The following is a 19261-nucleotide window of genomic DNA, read 5'->3' as shown; positions in this document are numbered from 1 at the left end:
CAATGCTTGACTGACGTTTCATAAATAAAAATATTCTCGTTTTTAGGCTACACATAATAATCTCATCATGTAGATTAGTCTACCTGCACTGTTTGGCTAGAGTGCAAATGCCAAGACCATACATAGTAGGTACGTTTGCTATTCAACGCAACAGTTTTCGTGACAAAACTGTCCGTGGAGTTAAAAATGTGATTGAAACACATTGATCTTTAGATTATTATTTGGAACATGAGCAAAAAAAATACATTTTGTGTGAACTAAATCATAATGCAGTGAAGTCCGTTTGGTGGAAACATCACCAAATATTTTCTTTAGGAATGTAGTTAATTAAAAATAGTAAAAAATAGAAATGGTAAAGTACAGATACCCCAAAAACTACTTAAGTAGTACTTTCAAATATTTTTACTAAGGTACTTTACACCACTGGTCGACGCTGATATTGTGATGGGGAGATAATGAAAATGAGTTTGAAAAATATTAGAGTTGACCTTTCAACTCAAAATATTACAGTAGAAAGAATAATTGTGTTTTCTTCTTTCCTATCATGGTCTGATTGGTGGGAGTAATATACCTCTCCTGTTGTGGAGTTTGCATGCCAGTGAGATTTCAGGACTGGGAAGGGCATATGTCATACCATTAGTATAGCCTCATTAAACATATGGTCATTGCACATCTAACACTCCAGACAATGGCATTGAGTGCAGAGATGAAGAAGAACAATCCCCCCCCCCCTTCTATTAATCCGGTTGACAAAGCTACAGCGGATATAGTGAAAAGCCCTTGGAGCTAGCGCAGTTGCTGGAGTGAAAGATCTTAAAAGGGGAATGATATGCACTCACACGCACAACACAACGGACTTGAAAGGGCATAATGACTGCGGACACCTTTCCTGGATTTGTAGTAGAATTTCTCTGAATTCTGCTTTTAAAAAACAAAGTAAAGATCAAAGTGTGGGTCTATCTCAATCATTTTCAAAAAAACTTCCTCTCCCTGTTGCATTTCCTTCATTTGAACCGACGCGAAAGGAGTCGAGAAATTTATGCGTAATTGCGTTTCGCCTCGTATGTTTTAAGATCAGTGCAATTGGTGGCGGGGAAGCGAATCGAGGAAGCCACTGTAGTACATTGGAGATGCAACCTGGAATACATGAATGGTTTGCGCCACCCGACATAGGCGAGGGTTGTTTATACTACGAACATCTACGTCACTGTGTCCGCCCTGTTAACCAAAAAAACCGACACAAGAACTAAGGAACGCGGGTTGTTTCATCAGCGAACGTGAAGTCAACTGTATTTGGTCGTGTTGTCGAGCCTTCGAACATTCCAAAGTCAACCCAAAGGTAAAGTAACAAACACCACACATTTTTTAAATTGTACTGAAAAGTATGTGCTTACGTTTCGATGTGGTGGTCCATGTGTAGAGACTCCGTAGTCTTTTACTCGCGCTCATTCTGACGTAATCATACCCTCGTGTGTTGTCAGAAACACTTAACTTTAGCAAACTATTATAACGATATTCCCTTTTAAAACCGTACATTACTGGTTACGTATTTTAGGGGTTAGAATAGTCATTAGGCTGTTTATTTTGAAATAAATAGGTAGATGGGTACCTAAGGTTTTCCAACAAACGTTAGTTAACAATACCATTGCTCGCGAGGCGGTTGTTTTTAGCGGGGAACGTTAATTTAGCCAGTTAGCATATTGGCATTTAACGGTAGCCAGCTAGGTAACGTTATAATCGAATATGTGCTGTGTAAACTACTAGTTCGTTGCAGCATCGTGGATTTATATTGTCGGGTGTAAAAACTGCCGCGTGCAATCATTCATTGTTTTACTTGCTAGCTACCAAACAAAGTCCTCGGTCAACTAGTTCAATTTACTTTGCTAGCTAACGTTAGTTAGATAATGTTATCTAGCTATAACTATCGTCAGGTAGAAATGTACACATCAGCGAACTGTAGGCATGCATGTGTTCAACCTGTAAACTTTATCTTAACAGTGGTAAAGGAACTGGTTTGTTAACTAATCACAAAAACGTTCATAATATACCAGTCTAGCTAGACAATAGACGGGTCCTTGGCTTGACTACTGCAGCTAACCGCATTATTTTTTAAACATGTTGCATCAGCTATTGCATCAGCTTGAGTACGCTAGCTAGCAGGATTTTATAGTTGCTGCTGTTAACTAGCCACAACTAGCAAAAAATGTGTTGCACGTCACATTCACCCTCAGGACTCCTGGTCTCTGTGTTGAAAGTTGTTCGCCCTCAGACTCATGTCAGACGGTTGTTCATGGATCGCCAGCCCAATATGTACTCTTAAAGGAATATAAACTTTACCGCCTTACTTAGTAATTGTTACATGTGCAGGTTGGTCGTCATGCAGAGGAACATTTTTGTTTTATTGTAAGGGGGATTGAATGCATTTATTTGGTCACCCTAGTATTCTAAGCTGATGGATGGAAATACAAATTTGCTGGGACATTTTCTGAAATGTTCAGGGGCAAATTTGCCCCGAGCTCTGTGTAGACTGGTCATGGCAGAGGCATTGGACATTGAGGAAGAAGGAAGGGATCGTGTTGGCTCTGTTCCAGTGGCTTGAAGTTCACTCATAGCAGTAGTCCTTTTTTAACTAGAAAACGGATTGCACCATAGCGTCAAACAGCTAGACAACCATTGACTGTCTGTGATGCATGAAGTATGCCGCCCATCACATCGCTCCAAGGGTGACCTCGCCCACTGAGATTAATATGCTGGTGCAGAGTGCCCTTTCAGCATTCTCAAGTATCCACTCCCCCAATGAACATCTGAAAAAGCATATAAAAGGGGCAAGAAACACCATGTGTAGGTGTTCAAATAATTTCCTTTTCTGCTTAACGTTTAATATATGGTAATTGTACCCACAAATTGCATGGTGAGCCAGTTTGTCAAATGATTCCACCTGGTCATGAAGTCAGCAGTCATTAGTTGAACATAAAATGCAGGGCTGGAGTAAAGCTGTCATTTTGAGGCGTTTTCAAATCTGGTTATGTTATACAGTGCACCCATTAATTGATATGCTTTTTACAGTGAACATTGTTGAAGATTATAGCAGTGGTGCCTGGACTTTGCAAACTGTTTTGCAAGCCTGTCGAGGACAAGTGACAGGCAGAACCACCCGTATCACTCACGTTCTCTGTCACACACTCCAGGACTGAGAGGTGCAAGAACGCTCTTTTTAGGAACCAGTAAATTGTGGCGTGATTTCGGCGTAGTGCATCTTTAAGATATTTGGGCTCAAAACACGAGGAGACTGTGAAATAACTTATTTATTGAATAACATCTCATTAGTCTATTGCACTTTACTAAAGCACTGCGAATTACTTTACAAGAATATACATGTTTTTTTTCTATTGCATGCCACCAACTGAGTAACGTAGTGGCACCCGTCTAAATAATGTCAAGGGTCTGGGTCGGATTGGATATGATTGTTATCTCTGGTATGTATTACTTTAACTGACTTGTCCGGAAGGGCCTGTACGGATCTGAACACGATAATTTTTGCTGCTGCTCTTTCTTTTCATGAGTGGGGTGTGGAACGTGTAGTTTGTTGTTGGCCAATCATAAGTCATCAAAGTGGCAATAGTCTACCGTCATAGAGCCTCCATGTGTGGCCAAAGTAAGGAGATATCTAATCAATGGAAGATTGAATGAAAAATTAAAGGAGAAGGATATGCTGAGAGCGAACAGGCTGCTACTTAATTTTTTGAATGGAGTTATTTGTAATTGTAGGATGACAGCGCACAATTTTAAAATATATATATTTTTAAACTTGGGGGGGAGAATACTTTCTTGCCATAGCTCTGACTGGCTTTAAACATTCGCTTGTCTGAGGTGTCGGACTAGAAAACAGTTGCTATCAGATTTGACCGCTGTGGTTGGTCGCTCAAAATTATGGGATGGGGCTTAGCATAGGCTAAATTTTGGGGAGGTGCTACCTAAATTGCTCAAATCTCAATTTAAGATACTGACTTTATGACAAATTGTGCTATTTACACTTTGTAGTAAATTCTTACACTGGTTTTGACTGTCAATGTAACATCGGTCATTTTGAAGCAGAGAAGTAGGTTTTTGAGGTCAGCTGCCTTTTAATAAATCTAATCTTAATTGTGTGTAATTATTTGTCTAAATTTGGTCCATATCCATGTATTTCAGTGTCTAATGCTAGGTTTCCATCCAATTCGGCAACATATTTTCATTCAAATGGTCTCAAACAAGTGCTATGTTCCCACCAAATGGACTTATTGCAGATACAAATCAGTGGGCGATTACAGTGCACACAATATACCTTTTCACTTAAGTTTTTATGTACTGAATAAACATCTAAAGTTCAATGTGTTTACATCGCATTTTCAACTCTCGATAGTTTTGTCACAAAACTGTTGCGCCAAATAGCAAATGTCCCTACTCTGGTCTTGGCACATGTGCTCTAGCCACCAGCTTGCATTGTGGGTAGGCAAGTCTACATGATGACATCATCAGTTTGGATAAGTGAGAATGTTTTTATTTGTCAAGCATCACTTGTCAAGTCTCCAGATTCAGACCCTCAATATTTCTTGGAAAGGAGCATCAAGATCGCCATGCACTTTCACCACCCTGTGAACTTCCTCATAAGTTATTTAATCTCTAGCCTAATAAACTGCATGGTTTTCTAAGTCGCTCTGGGAGGACCACACACCATATCATTGCGTGACTCTACGACCATTTCTTTCATGATTTAATTGTACAGACAAAAGATCCCACCATGTCAAATGAACATATTGTACCAAAACAACATCCTATTTCAGTCATAGCTGTTGTGATTTATTATTTTATAAGGTTTGACATAACTGGATGGAAACTGCCACGAGGGAATAAAAATAAACGTGATCCTACCTACCAGTGAGCAGGAACACTAACCAATAACGGAATCCACTCTTTCCACTTTATAGAGTATCATAAGTTAGCTAACGATGAGGGCCTAGGTCTTAACTTTTGTTTATTTCATATGCTATCATAAAGCCTAGGAAGCTTAGGACACCCTGATAACAAACTAGGCTAATCATAATACCGTATCGTGATGGCAGAGTTGAGGCTAGACAGTGAGTAAAAAAAAAAAAAAAGTGCTTTGTGTGGAGTGAGCAACAGTCTGTAATGAGATTCAGAGCTAAGATAATCCTCTTAGTCTGTTGCAGCATGTGCTTTGGAAAAGCTCAGTGAGGCAAATAATATACAGTATCTGCGGAAGCTTCCGCTGGGTGGTTACTTGTGTGCTGGAAGTCCTAGTTAAAAAGCCTTATAACATACACCTAAATCTAATCTTTATGGTATTAGGTAGCAATACCATGGCTCTCTTGTCCCCCTGCAGCAGAGGTGAGCAAATATTTGGAACATCGAATCGCAATCAAATTACAATATCGAATCTTGATACATTTCGTATCGGCACCTAAATATTGTGATAATATCGTATTGTGATGTCCCTGGCAATTTCCAGCCCAAGTATTAGGCAATTAGACTAGGCCTAGTTTTTAATGCTTTTTAAGTGGTTGAAGTACTCCTACCCATTGTATACTATAGCCTACCTATTACAGTAAAAGAGTCCCATTAAACCCTTTGGAGCCTCCAGGCCAACGAGCATGCCTGATTTGAGCATCCAGGTGGTAAATTAGAGGAGCTGCGTGTTGGTGTCTTCACAACCTGGTCTGAAGTTGCCGCTGTTTCACAGAGGCCAGCCACCCCTCGTGAAGACCACAAGGAAAAGATTAGCCTAGTTGGTCTAGGTGACGCAGGGTGGCCTACCTCCAGAGCTTACTGTGTGGGCAGAACAGACTAAACCTCTCAGGCGCCGCACATTAATCGCAGGCAGGGGGACTCCCAGAAGTGAACCTTTCCCAGGGCTGGAGATGATGCCTGCCCTGCCCGCCGGCCTCCTAAAACAGCTAATGCAAATCTTTAGGAGAGCAGACCCTGTATGCGGTTTCAGTCTTGCCTAACTATTCCGTTGTTCAATCATAATCCCTGGAGAGCACAGCCATGGTGTGTTTAAAGAAATACATTTGTTTTATTTTATTTTTTAAACACTGGTTTAAGTTACAAGGTGGATATGCCAAGCCCATGCAGACTTCAGTAAGGAAGCCATTGTGCATGTCTAAGTGCAGGATGGAATGTAGTTGGTTGCACCATTATGATCCAATCACGGACGCTAGCCCAGGCTGACTGCCCGATCAAACCAGCGTTGACTATTTTCCCTGTAGACAGTTTGACAGTGACAACAATGCCTGATACATGAAAGTTATTTTTGAACCGTTTTAATTTCCTGTTACCTTCAGAGACCAGGGGATATGTTTATTTTATACTGACATTCCTCCTTTTTTTGTTCTGTGTTTGCAAATTGTTTTCTCAATAACCTTCCGGTGATTGTGCAGTGTCCTATGGATAACAACGTAGAATGGGCCGAAAACATTTATTATTATAGGTGTTAAGAGGCTAAGCTACACCTCCAAGTCACCAACCTTTTGTGGAGTGTTTGGTGTGCTGCTGAAGAGGCAGTGTCTCAGATATCTCGAATAAGCAGTAGCCATGATGACCTTACGGTTGGTCGGGACAGGGACCAGACGTTCTGTGCAACGTGCTTAATGTCAACATGGAGCTGTGTGGACAGCTGCCGCCAGTTAGACAAGGTCATGTGACCAGAGCCTCCGATGCTTATGAGGTGGTTGTGTGTGAGTGTCCCTGCAGTCTGGCACCTGCACAGATAGCGATGCTGTCTGTCCTTGAGCTGAAGGGGGCTGGGGTTTGTTGTAACTGGTGCTATCAGTATTAGTCAGCGATGCCTCTAGTGATGCCAAAACGCTACGTCGCTGATGTGAATGCTATGATTTTGTTGTCGTTAACACGAGATTGCTGAGCAAAAGTTTTGCTTGAAATGTTGTGCTGTTGTCACTACTTTTTTTATGTGGGACTTGCTAGATGTAATAGAATGTGGGATAACAATTTGAAGACTTGTTATAACACTTGAGTTGTGGCGTGTTTCTGCTAGTGTAGGGCCAATCTACTGCCTAGCTCTTGGAGGAAGGCAAATGAACCATGTGAACTTAGATGAACCAGATGTTTCATATCTATCTAGGCTAAATGCCAAGTGGTTGTATCACTTAATTTGGTTTTGAATTGTAACTCTGTATTTTGACATGATGTGGGCCTCTATTCAAGATAGTCTATTGCGTACTACCATGTAATAAACTACACAATGATTGTTTCTGATGACTAAAGGTGGTCGGAATGTGGGCAATTCCATGGTAATGGAATTTCGCCGAGACTCAGATTGTTCACTTTGAAACGTATGCCAAACCACCATTTTGATTTCAAAGTTGAACAAATCATCGCGCTCTATGGACAAGGACTACTTTTAAAAATTATTGTGTTTTTTTTAAATAAATGTACACGCATTTTACACAAACACATTTTATAAGAAGAACTGCAGGTATAAAGTTTGCTAGCAGAATACAACCAAGGGAGATTTTACTGTAATTCTGTTACCAAAGTTTGCAAAAGTTGTTAAACTTTTGGTTTGGCATACATTTTTAAAGTGAAGAATCTGAGTCATTGGGAATTTCCCATGTCTTTTAAAATTGTAGTCCTCCAGTAAGGTTATTAGTGAATAGCGAGGCACAGAGAGATTGGTGTTCACTATCGTGTCTGCTTATCGAAGCTCTCTACCGGTCAGGTCATGTTTAGAAACATTTTTTACAAAGCACTATTGAAGGTGGAGAAATGTAATTCTGGGAAGACTAGCAGCATGCTGTTCCTTAGAAGAATGTGGTTTGCTTGTCTGGAAACCTGCAGGAGGGGAATTAAAACATTACTGGAATTACCCGAGTAGGAGGAACCAATACGAGTGTGGCACCATACAGAAATGTAACGTATCAACTTGACTAAATACGCACATGAGAGCTAATCGGTCAGTTCGATATCCCAGAGACGGTTGGTTTGCAAACAAGGGATCCGCACGAAACAAAGTAAAGCAACAACAGCTAGCTTAAACTTTCGCCTAATCTGCTTCCCTTCTGTTTGATCATAGGAACTCTCCTGCTCCGTCTTAACTCTTCGCCACTCTGAACAGTCAACCCCTTCAGCTTTGCAGCTCCCTCCGCAGACGCGACCATGGTAGACAAGATGGCCTCCTTTGGCCGGATCTTGTTGCGACGCAGGGTACTGGACTGCTCTGATGAGGGGAGCCGATTCGCCCGCTGCCTCTCCACACTGGACCTGGTGGCCCTGGGGGTGGGCTCTACGCTAGGGGCAGGGGTGTACGTCCTAGCTGGTGAGGTAGCCAGGGAGAAGGCTGGTCCTGCCATCGTGCTCTGCTTCCTCATCGCTGCACTCTCCTCCATGCTGGCCGGACTCTGTTACGCCGAGTTTGGCGCCCGCGTACCCAAGACTGGTTCGGCGTACCTGTACAGCTACGTGACGGTTGGCGAGATCTGGGCTTTTATCACGGGGTGGAACCTCATCCTCTCCTATGTCCTCGGTGAGTTTGTAGATTGGAAATTGCTTCTGTTTTCAAATGCTTTTGCGTTGAGCCACAATGTTCACTGTGGTTAGTCTCTAGTCTGCCTTATCCTCTTGAGTTTGGTCAACGGTTTCCATGACTTTAACTTCTTCTTCTTCATGGTCCTTTTTTAGGTACAGCCAGTGTGGCCCGAGCCTGGAGCTCTAATTTCGATAGCCTGGTGGAGCAGAGGATATCAGACTTCTTCAGGTCGTCCATGGCCATGAGCGCCCCGGGGGGGGTGCTGGCTGAATACCCGGACCTGTTTGCGCTCATCCTCGTGCTCTTATTAACCGGTGAGGACTTCAGTCAACTAAAATGTATAGTGCTGGGGGGGCAACACATAAGTTATAGCCTCATTGTAAAAGCTTGCATGTAATGTACATGTACCTAATGCGACTTGATTTGTGTCTCGTAATGCCATACTGTTGCTTCTTCCAGGGCTGCTGGCGTTTGGAGTGAGTGAGTCGGCTCTGGTGAATAAGATCTTCACAGGGGTCAACCTGGTGGTGCTGGGCTTCGTCATCGTCTCAGGCTTTGTGAAGGGAGACACAGTTAACTGGAACCTTACTTTGGAGGACTTTAACAACGCCAGTAACACCAACATGTCCAGCTTATCCAAAGAGTGAGTCCTCCAATACAGATTAATACCGGCTGAGATTTAGCCAGAGATTCCATTATAGGGCACTACCATTGACTAAATCATGCTTTCATGTGTCTAGCTGTGTTTTAATCTCTGCATTTGGCTTCAGAAATAAAACCATATAGTTGACGCGTCTCCCTGCCGCCTCTATGTCCCTCAGGGTTGTGGATAAGACGTTTGGCACTGGTGGTTTTGCTCCTTTTGGCATCCGTGGCATTCTGTCTGGTGCTGCCACGTGTTTCTATGCCTTTGTGGGGTTTGACTGCATCGCCACTACAAGTGAGTTATTTACTGTGCTCCAAAGCTAAACATTAGATAGGACCACGTTGTTTGTTCTCAGTAGATTGAGCGCTCACTTACATGCCACTTAATCAAAATGTAACTTTTTTTTGAATATGGTGGCTAATTTTCGCTAAATAGTTGGAATGTATAGCTGGTTGTTACTCTTATAGTTCCAGGCAAATAAATGTTGTGCCTTGCCCCCCCCCCCCAGGCGAAGAGGCTAAGAACCCAACTCGCTCCATCCCTGTGGGCATTGTGGCCTCTCTGCTCATTTGTTTCTTCGCCTACTTCGGGGTGTCTGCAGCCCTCACACTCATGATGCCCTACTACCTGCTGGATACCAAGAGCCCCCTGCCAAAGGCCTTCATCCACGTAGGCTGGCCTGCTGCTCACTACATCGTGGCTGTGGGCTCCCTCTGTGCTCTCTCCACCAGGTCAGTTAGGCCGATAGACCGCACTATGGCTACTGTTCTGTAGCTCCCTTGTCTTCTACACTCCTCAGTACTTGGTGTTCTTGTCAAGCTATCAAATGCACTCCCTTTGTTATGTGTGTGTGTGTATATAATGTTGGTTTTGTTGTCCTCCTAGCCTGCTTGGGTCCATGTTCCCCATGCCGAGGGTTATCTACGCCATGGCAGAGGATGGGCTCCTGTTCCGTGGCCTGTCCCGCATGAACACGCGTACCAAGACGCCCCTGATGGCCACCATCGTCTCTGGCTGTGTGGCATGTGAGTTCAGCCCTCCACCCTCTGTTCATTCATCTGGTTCTGCTCTACTACCTCTGGGTTCCACTGTAGTCAACTCCTGCTGTTATGTTTTTGTTTATGTATGAAACTATGAATGTGCAGCAGGAGGGAAGCCTGTCGAAATAGACCCTTTGATCAGTGGAATGCTTTTTAGAAGTGTTTTTCTTTTCTCTTTTCTTCATTGTTTTTGAATGCCAGAATAACTAGAGTAAATAACCAACTGAGAGGATGTGGATTGTGTTTTCTATAGTATGTATGATGGTAATGCTCATTGTCCCCTCTCCCTGTAGCTCTGATGGCCTTCCTCTTTGACCTGGCTGCCCTGGTTGACCTCATGTCCATAGGGACACTGCTGGCCTACTCACTAGTGGCCATCTGTGTGCTCATCCTCAGGTGGGTGACGACTTGTACCGCTTTTTCTTTTAAATATACTATAATGCCTAACACTGCATTTTTTTTGGTATTGAAATTATGATTTGTCTCCAATTATGGGATTTGCTAATGGTGTTTGACATTCTCAGTGCGATTACATCTCATGGTCCAGGAAACTGACCTGTTCTTCCCTCCTGTCCGTGTGTGTCCAGGTACCAGCCAGGCACCCTGAGCTCGTCCAGTCAGAGTGAGAAGCTGGTGGAGCTGGTGGGAGGGGAGAAGGTGGCCGTGTCCGGGCGAGACAGCGGTGACGAGGACGGCCTGGATCTGGAGGACCGACCCCTCCGGGAGAAGTTCACCCCCCGCCGCCTCCTCTTCCCCAGTGGGAATCTACCCACTAAGATCTCTGGGAACATCGTCTATGCCACCACGGCCATTATATGTGAGTGACGCCTCTTCTCTTATGGCGTTGTAATGCAGTTGACCACGGGTTGTTTTCAAAGCGGCTCTTTTTAGAGAAAGCACATTTTGATTCTCTCTTCGTCCTCTCTAGCGGTGCTCATCACTGTGCTGTGTGTGGTGTTGGCGGGGAAGCTGGATGAGTTGATCGAGGTTCAGCCTGTGTGGGTCACAGTGTGTGTAGTACTGGCCTTGCTCTGTGCCCTTTGTGTCGTCATCATCTGGAGGCAACCCGAGAGCAAGGAAGCTCTCACCTTCAAGGTTAGTTTCTGGATACTGCAGTGTTTGTTCACGGCTTATAACCAATTCATAATACAACTTGTACGCAGTAAAACAACTCACGTGTTTCACCCCCCCCCCCAGGTGCCCTTGTTGCCTTGGCTGCCTCTGTTCAGTGTCTTCGTCAACATCTACCTCATGATGCAGCTGGACCTGGCTACGTGGTGCCGCTTTGCTGTTTGGATGGGCATTGGTAAGTTAGATTACATTATACAGAGTAGGAAATGCTTCTAAATTCACTATCGAATCACATGTTAATCACGGAATCAGCTGTAGTGGAAACCGTCTGCCCCATGGTCAATGTAATTGCAGTACATATTCTGCTGTTCTATCGCACGTGCAATGATGCTGGGGGGGTGGGGACTGTTTGTTTGTAACTTTGTAATATCACAAACCTATGTGACAGATTCACAATTTTAAACATTCCCTCTTTAAGTCAGTCAACTTAATTCCTCTCTCTTTCTCCTTCCCTCAGGATTTGCGATCTACTTCTGCTACGGGATCTGGCACAGCAGCGAGGCAGTCAACAGCACCCCCCGGAAATACGAGCCTGCCCTCCAGACCAAGAAGAAGCCCATCTACCTGGGGAGAGACGAGAGTGAGGCGGAGGGAATGAGCCCCTGAACGGCTAGGGGCTGGAAGAAACCCCACACGGTATACCACTGAAGGGAAGGCAGACAATTCAACTGACACTGCAATGTGTGTCTCTAGATTGGTTACCTTTCATTTTTGGGAGATCTGTCTTACACTTTATTGGACAGTTGATGAGTAATACTTTCAACACTTAAAGTTGCTATTAACATTACTAGTGATTTTTAAAAAATGTATTTATTAACCGTTAGTCTCTTGCTAGTTGGTGGCCGTGCCTCCAATCGTTAGCCCCCCCCCCCAGGGCCTCCAGCAGCAATATGCTGTACAGGATCTGTTGGTTAGGGCCATATGTATTACTGGGCACCAGTGTGTCTGTGGGGTTTACAGTCGTGGCCAGGGTCTCCGTAGACTTGTTAACCGTGCCGAGGCCCAATGTGGGCATTTTGTTTTTGGGATGACTGTCGTAGATGAGCTGTCCTCCACCTGCCAAAGAGCAACCGATTTAACAGTAGTACCTTGTGCACCTAGTTGCAGAAATTAGAATTTTTGTTGTTGGTGTCAGCTTCTTCAGTAAGCTGCATGAGATAGAAATATCACCATGGAGACCTCAAACTACATATCCTATAATGTTAAAGGCATTTATGAACAATCTGTTGCCGGTGATTCTTTCTGTCGTACAGGTTTTCTTCGAATGTATGGTAAAAATAGTCAAAGTAATGATGTATGTTATCATTTTCATGGTGATGTAAGTCCCTGTGTTACTTGCCTCAGGTCCATCCAAAGAATTGACTGAGGTAAAAATCAACCTTTTGGAGGGTGATAACGCATCCCAGCACCTCTGCACTGTCTCCTGAATAATCTTTAATTTCGGTATCATCATTGGGGCTGTTCTGTACTCTTGTAAACCCCTTTTATATGCATTTCTATTTATCTCTGGAGTTTTGATTGACACATTTGAGCTACCCTTTTTATATGTAAATACTTGAGTTTGAGATCTCTGCCTCGATTGCTTGAGCTGTCTACAGACGTAGATTTAACTGTCAAACAAAGAAATGACCCGCGTGATCTAGACGATGCGCTGTATTGAGTCTTTTTTTTAAAGGCAGCGATTTTAATCCTGGTCAGCTATTACCACTAATATTACTTTAGTTGTAGCTTCTTGTGAACCTATTTTCACAAACATTTTTAGTTTCCATTGAAACTTGTTCTTGGCAGCTTGGCTGTCGAGTTTGCATCATTTTAGTCATCTATTTTCCTGCTCTGCCCTTCAACTGACTTTAATCGAGTAATGTGCTTTTTATAGATGTTTTGTGTTCTTTACATGTACTCTTGATTACCCTCTTGCTTTTGTGTTACTGTATATAGCAAAACTTGCTTCACCAAATAATTGACAGGTCTACTTGTGAATCTATTTGTTAATAGTCACTAGTTGTGGTGCTGCTTGACCAAATTACATTTAGCTTTGGAGACACTGGTTCAAGAACATGAGTATGACCAGCAAAAACTGGTCTCTAAATTTGAACTTTATTTGCTGATCTCCAAAGACCCTGGAGATGGCGAGGATAATTGATAGATATGGTATTGTAGTACAGTAATAACTGTAGATAATCACTGTAGATGTACAGTGTGTATAGCTGTATTTTTATTAGCAGAATGCTGTATATTATACAAATGGATATGTTTTATAGTTGTGCTTCTTGGCATTACATTTAACATCATTTCTTGAGGGTTTGTTAGACATCTCCAAAAGAAACCGTTTCCTAAAAATGCCTACCACCTCAAAGATCCCACTGGCTGGTAAACCAAGACACAGGTTTTATCTTCGGTTTTATATACTGTAAATACATTGCATGACCAAAAATATGTAGACACCAGCTTGTCAATCATCTCGGTCCACAATCATGGGCATTAATATGTAGATGCCCCCCCCCCCTTTGCTGATATAAAAGCCTCTACTCTTCTGGGAAGGGTCTCCACCAGATGTTAGAACATAGCTGTGGGGATTTGCTTCTATTCAGCCATGAGCATTAGTGAGATCAGGCACTGATGTTTGGCAATTAGGCCTAGCTCGAAGTTGGCGTTCCAATTCATCCCAAAGGTGTTCGATGGGGTTTAGGGCAGGCCTCTTTGCAGGCCAGTCAAGTTCTTCCACACCAATCTCGACAAACCATTTCTGTATGGAACTCGCTTTATGCACGGTGTGCATTGTCATGCTGAAACAGGAAAGGGCCTTCCCCAAACTTGCCACAGTTGGACGCACAGGACCGTCTAGTGTCATTGTATTCTGTAGCATTGATTTCCCTTCACTGGAACTAAGGGGCCTAGCCCAAACCAGAAAAAAATGCCCCCGACCAGTATTCCTCATCCACGAAACTTTACAGTTGGCACTATGCATTCAGGCAGGTAGCCTTCTCCTGGCGTCCAGATTTGTTTGTCGGACTGCCAGATGGTGACGGGTGATTCATCACTCCAGAGAACGCTTTTCTACTGCTCTAGGGTCCAATGGTGGCGAGCTTTACACCGCTCCAGCTGACGCATGGTATTGTGCGTGGTGATCTTAGGCTTTTGTGCGGCTGCTCGGGAATTGAAATCTATTTCATGATTCTCCTGACAGTTACTGTGCTGACGTTGCTTTCAGAGGCAGTTTGTAACCCTGTATTGAGTGCAATCCTAGAACAGACTATTTTTACGTGCTTCAGCACTCACCGGTCCCGTTCTGTAAGCTTTTGTTGCCTACTACTTCACGGCTGAGGTGTTCCTGTAGATGATTCCACTTCACAATAACAACACTTACAGTGGACTGGGGCAGCTCTAATGGCAGAAATTTGACAAACTGACTTGTTGGACAGGTGACATCCTATTACGGTGCCACGTTGAAAGTCACTGAGCTCTTCAGTAAGGCCATTCTACTGCCAATCTTTTGTCTATAGAGATTGCATGGCTGTGTGCTTGATGTTATACACCTGTCAGCATGGGAGTGGCTATAATAGACAAAGCCACTATTTTTGAAGGGGTGTCCACATACTTTTGTGTAATTGCCTGTACAAATGAGCTGTATTTTCATTGTTCTTTTCTAAATAAAATGGTTAATTATCAATTCTATGCCTTTTTGATTCTCAAGAATAAATGGAATTGTTTTAGAAAATTCATAATCCTATCAAGCGGGGGAGGGAATACATCCATAAAACAAATTGCTCTCATCTACAGATCCACAACTTTTGAATGTTGCATGTACAGGTAACTGCCAGAAGAGTTTCAATGTGCCATGAAGGGATGGGAAACCATGTACATTGTTTTTAAACATTTATTGATGGTCCCTAAATAGCCCCATTGAGATACCCAATGTGCCATGGTCAGTGCTTCAAATGAATGATTACTTGGGTGCTGCCAGATGTGGGCAGGATTGAAATAACCCAAGGAAAATGTACGTACCCTTCCTGTTACATACCCTTATTTCGTAAAATTATCTTGCAAATTACGTTTTGAAAGAGACTGACTTTGACTCAAGTTATCCTATTTACACTTCGTAGTCAATTTTGACACTAGAATAACCAGAATAAACTCGTATTGATGCCACAGGCCATTTTCAAACTTTTTTTTTTGTTCAGTCGCTCTTAATTTGTTTCATGTGATGAATATGATGTGTTCAGATTCTCCTGGCCTTGGTCTGTGCCCTTTTGTGTCATCTGGAGGCAACCTGAAAGCAAGGAAGCCCTCACCTTCAGGGTTTGTTTCTGAATACTTATTGAAGGTGTAAACAACAGGTGCAGTGTTTATTCATTGGTTTTCAACCTTGTCACAGTTTTTTATAATTCAGCTAGATATGCAGTAAAATGATGACTTGTGTTCTCTCTCCTTTCTAGGTGCCCCTGCTGCCTTGGCTTCCTCTGTTTAGTGTCTTTGTCAAAATCTACCTTATGACGCAGCCAGTGGTGTAAAGTACTTAAGTTAAAATACTTTAAAGTGAAAACAGCAGCTACTCGGCCTCCGACCACAAGGCACTACAGAGGGTAATGTTTACAGCCCAGTGCATCACTGGGGCTGAGTTTCCTGCTATCCAGAACTAGGCGGTGTCAGAGAAGGCCCTACAAATTGTCAGACTCCAGCCACCCTAATCAGACTGTTCTCTGCTAATAATGTACTTTTTACTCCATACAGTTTCCCTGACACCCAAAAGTACTTGTTACATTCTGAATGCTTAGCAGGACAGAAAAATATCCCTGGTCATCCCAACTGCCTCTGATCTGGCGGACACACCAAACACATTCTTCATTTGAAAATGTCTGAGTTTTGGAGCGTGCCCCTGGCTATCCGTAAATTTAATAACTTGAAAATGGTGCGGTCTGGTTTGCTTAAATCAAGAGATCTGAATACTTTCCAAAGGTACTGTAAAAGTATAAATAATTTCAAATTCCTTATACTTATACAGTACCTTTGGAAAGTATTCAGACCTCTTGATCTCCCCCCACACACATTTTGATATGTTATAGCTGTATTCTAAAATGTATTAAATATTTTTTCCTCAGAAATCTACACACACTACCCCATAATGACAAAGCGAGGGAAAAAGGGTTTTATACATTTTTGCAGATTTATTCAACTTAAAAAAACAGAAACCGTATTTAAGTATTCAGACCCTTTGCTATGAGACTTGAAATTGAGCTCAGGTGCATCCTGTTTCCATGGATCATCCTTGAGATGTTTCTACAACCTGATTGGAGTCCACTGGTGGTAAATTCAAATGATTGGACATGATTTGGAAAGGCATACACCTGTCTATTTAAGGTCCCACAGTTGTCAGAGCAAAAAGCTAGCTATGAGGTCGATGGAATTGTCCGTAGAGCTCCGAGACAGGATTGTGTCAAGGCACAGATATGGGGAAGGGTACCAGAAGGACAACCATCTCTGTAGCACTCTGCACCAAACAGGCATTTATGGTAGAGTGGCCAGACAGATGCCACTCCTCAGTAAAAGGCAAATGACAGCTTGCTTGGAGTTTGCCAAAAGAAACCTAGACTCTCAGACCATGAGAAACAAGATTCTCTGGTCTGATGAAACCAAGATTGAACTCTTTATCATGAATGCCAAGTGTCATGTCTGGAGGAAACCTGGCACCATCTCTACGGTGAAGCATGGTGGTGGCAGAATCATGCTGTGGGGATGTTTTTCAGTGGCAGGGACTGGGAGACTAGTCAGGATTGAGGGAAAGATGAACAGAGCAATATGCAGAGAGATCCTTGATGAAAACCTGCTCCAGAGCACTGAGGACCTCAGACTGGGGCGAAGGTTTTACCTTCCAACATAACAACGACCCTAAGCACACAGCCATGACAACGCAGCAGTGGCTTCGGGAAAGTCTGAATGTCCTTGAGTAGCCCAGCCAGAGCCCGGACTTGAACCCGATCTAACATCCTTGGAGAGATCTGAAAATACCTGTGCAGCGATCCTCCCCATCCAACCTTACAGAGCTTGAGAGGATCTGCAGAGAACAATTGGAGAAACTCCCCAAATAGGTGTACCAAGCTTGTAGTGTCATACCCAAGAAGACTCAAGGATGTAATCGCTGCCAAAGGTGCTTCAACAAAGTGCTGTGTAAAGGGTCTGAATACTTGTGTAAATTTAATATTTCCCATTTTTATTACATTTACATTTAAGTCATTTAGCAGACGCTCTTATCCAGAGCGACTTATTCTTAATACATTTGCAAAAATGTATTAAACTGTTTTTGCTTTTTCATTATGGGGTATTGTGTAGAGTGATCTATTATTTTTTTTAATCAATTTCAGAATAAGGCTGTGATAAAATATGGAAAAAGTCAAGGGGTCTGAATACTTTTCCCGAACACACTACTTTTGATACCTAATTATATTTTAGCAATTACATTTACTTTTGACACTTAAGTATATCTAAAACCACTTTTTCTATTAGACCTTTACTCAAGTAGTATTTTACTGGGTGACTCACATTTACTTGAGTAATTTTCCATCTTTAATTTTACAATTGGGTACTTTTTCCACCGCTGGATGCAGCTGGACATGGCTACATGGTGCTGCTTCGCTGTGTGCATGGGCGATGATGATTAAGATTAAATTATATACACATTCAATAGGAATTCTTTCTAGATCCACAGTAGAATCCCGTGTTTTTGTCACCCTGTATTTGAACCATATGTGTCTTTAACTTTTAATGTTGCGCCTTGTGATTGTTACCGTCTAACCATTTACAAGGCCAACTCTTTCGTGTGTGCTGCCCTCTTGTGTTTATATATGGCATTGCAGCATTACACTAATGGAGACTACAAACGGATGTTTTCGTATCAAGTGTTCACAATTTAATAGGGAGTTAGTTCATAGTATCTTTGTGGTACAAATAGATACATCACCGACATTACATTAATTTAGTCTCCATGTGTCTGACCTGCTTGTATATCCAGTTTCACTTACGGAATATCAAATTCTTTCAACTGCTTGTTGAATAAACAGTATGTTTTTTTCCAGGCTGGGGGAATATCTAAGTCATTGGGGTTATAAGTGTGCATGCAGAGGTAACTAACACTGAACACATGTATTTTGGATGGGCATCATAGAGCATTGGTAATACTGACCATGCCTTTGCTGAGATTAAATGTTTATTCCTTACAAGCATGAGACATCAAACCTGCCCCTTCTATGCACCCCAAACCTATACAACGCTAAAGGAACATGGCTTTATGTTTGTTTCAAATAACATTTACAAGTCACATGAAATGAATTGGAAATCCATCTTTGCTTTGACTAGAGATATAAGTCGCCATTTCAAACGGCCACATGACGTTGTGCAGGTAAACTCCGTCATCCAGAGCCTCCGGTGTCTAGCAGAGATCATGAACTACGGAGAGCTGTCTGTCTGAATGTTCTCTCGACATACCCTATATTACAGTCAGTCAGTGGTTTAGAAAGAAACATGACGGTTGTTTGGCGCCAGTGCTGTGATTGTAAAATGAGCAACTGATCTGGTACCTGGCTTAAGCAGAGAATGGAGACAGGAGTCCATTCAACAACAGACTGCAATGTGTCTGGCACATGTAGGCTCAATAAGCATGTAGGGTATTTAGGTTCCGGATGACAATAAAAGGTTGCGGACGTTCATTTCTCATATACCTCCTTTCATATGATACATGGGTATGACTTCAGTGAAAGTGGGGGAAACCAAAACTCTCTTAATACCCGGAACAGAGCAACACCCATTTCAAAGCCTTCTCACTTTCCACTCCAGTTACTGTATGATACATCCTACAAATATTGAAACATATGGCATTTTCTCCCCATATTGTGAGAAAGTAAAACT

The 19261-nt window shown here is 42.6% G+C and overlaps 1 protein-coding gene across 1 annotated transcript; it reads left to right on the top strand.

The window, feature by feature from the left end:
* The first annotated feature begins 840 nt into the window (after positions 1-840).
* LOC124006062 (cationic amino acid transporter 3-like) lies at positions 841-15032 on the top strand. Its single transcript, XM_046315776.1, has 12 exons — positions 841-1339; positions 8093-8542; positions 8698-8859; positions 9005-9188; positions 9367-9485; positions 9700-9922; positions 10077-10216; positions 10525-10627; positions 10819-11048; positions 11160-11326; positions 11429-11537; positions 11820-15032. Exons 2-12 carry the CDS (start codon positions 8176-8178, stop codon positions 11966-11968), a joined length of 1953 nt encoding a protein of 650 aa, XP_046171732.1. The 5' UTR covers positions 841-1339; positions 8093-8175; the 3' UTR covers positions 11969-15032.
* The last annotated feature ends 4229 nt before the right edge of the window (positions 15033-19261 follow it).

This window comes from Oncorhynchus gorbuscha, linkage group LG02 (assembly GCF_021184085.1).
Source record: "Oncorhynchus gorbuscha isolate QuinsamMale2020 ecotype Even-year linkage group LG02, OgorEven_v1.0, whole genome shotgun sequence".
Classification (NCBI taxonomy): Eukaryota; Metazoa; Chordata; class Actinopteri; order Salmoniformes; family Salmonidae; genus Oncorhynchus; species Oncorhynchus gorbuscha.
The sequence above is the reverse complement of the archived record's forward strand: the minus strand, read 5'-3'. Positions and strand labels throughout refer to the sequence as shown.

Coding starts and splice junctions, on each gene's coding strand:
- LOC124006062 (XM_046315776.1), top strand. CDS start 8,176: ATGGTAGACAAGATGGCCTCCTTTGGCCGGATCTTGTTGCGACGCAGG. Junction 9,923..10,076: donor CTCTGTGCTCTCTCCACCAG/GTCAGTTAGGCC, acceptor TTGTCCTCCTAG/CCTGCTTGGGTCCATGTTCC. Junction 11,538..11,819: donor TGCTGTTTGGATGGGCATTG/GTAAGTTAGATT, acceptor TCCTTCCCTCAG/GATTTGCGATCTACTTCTGC.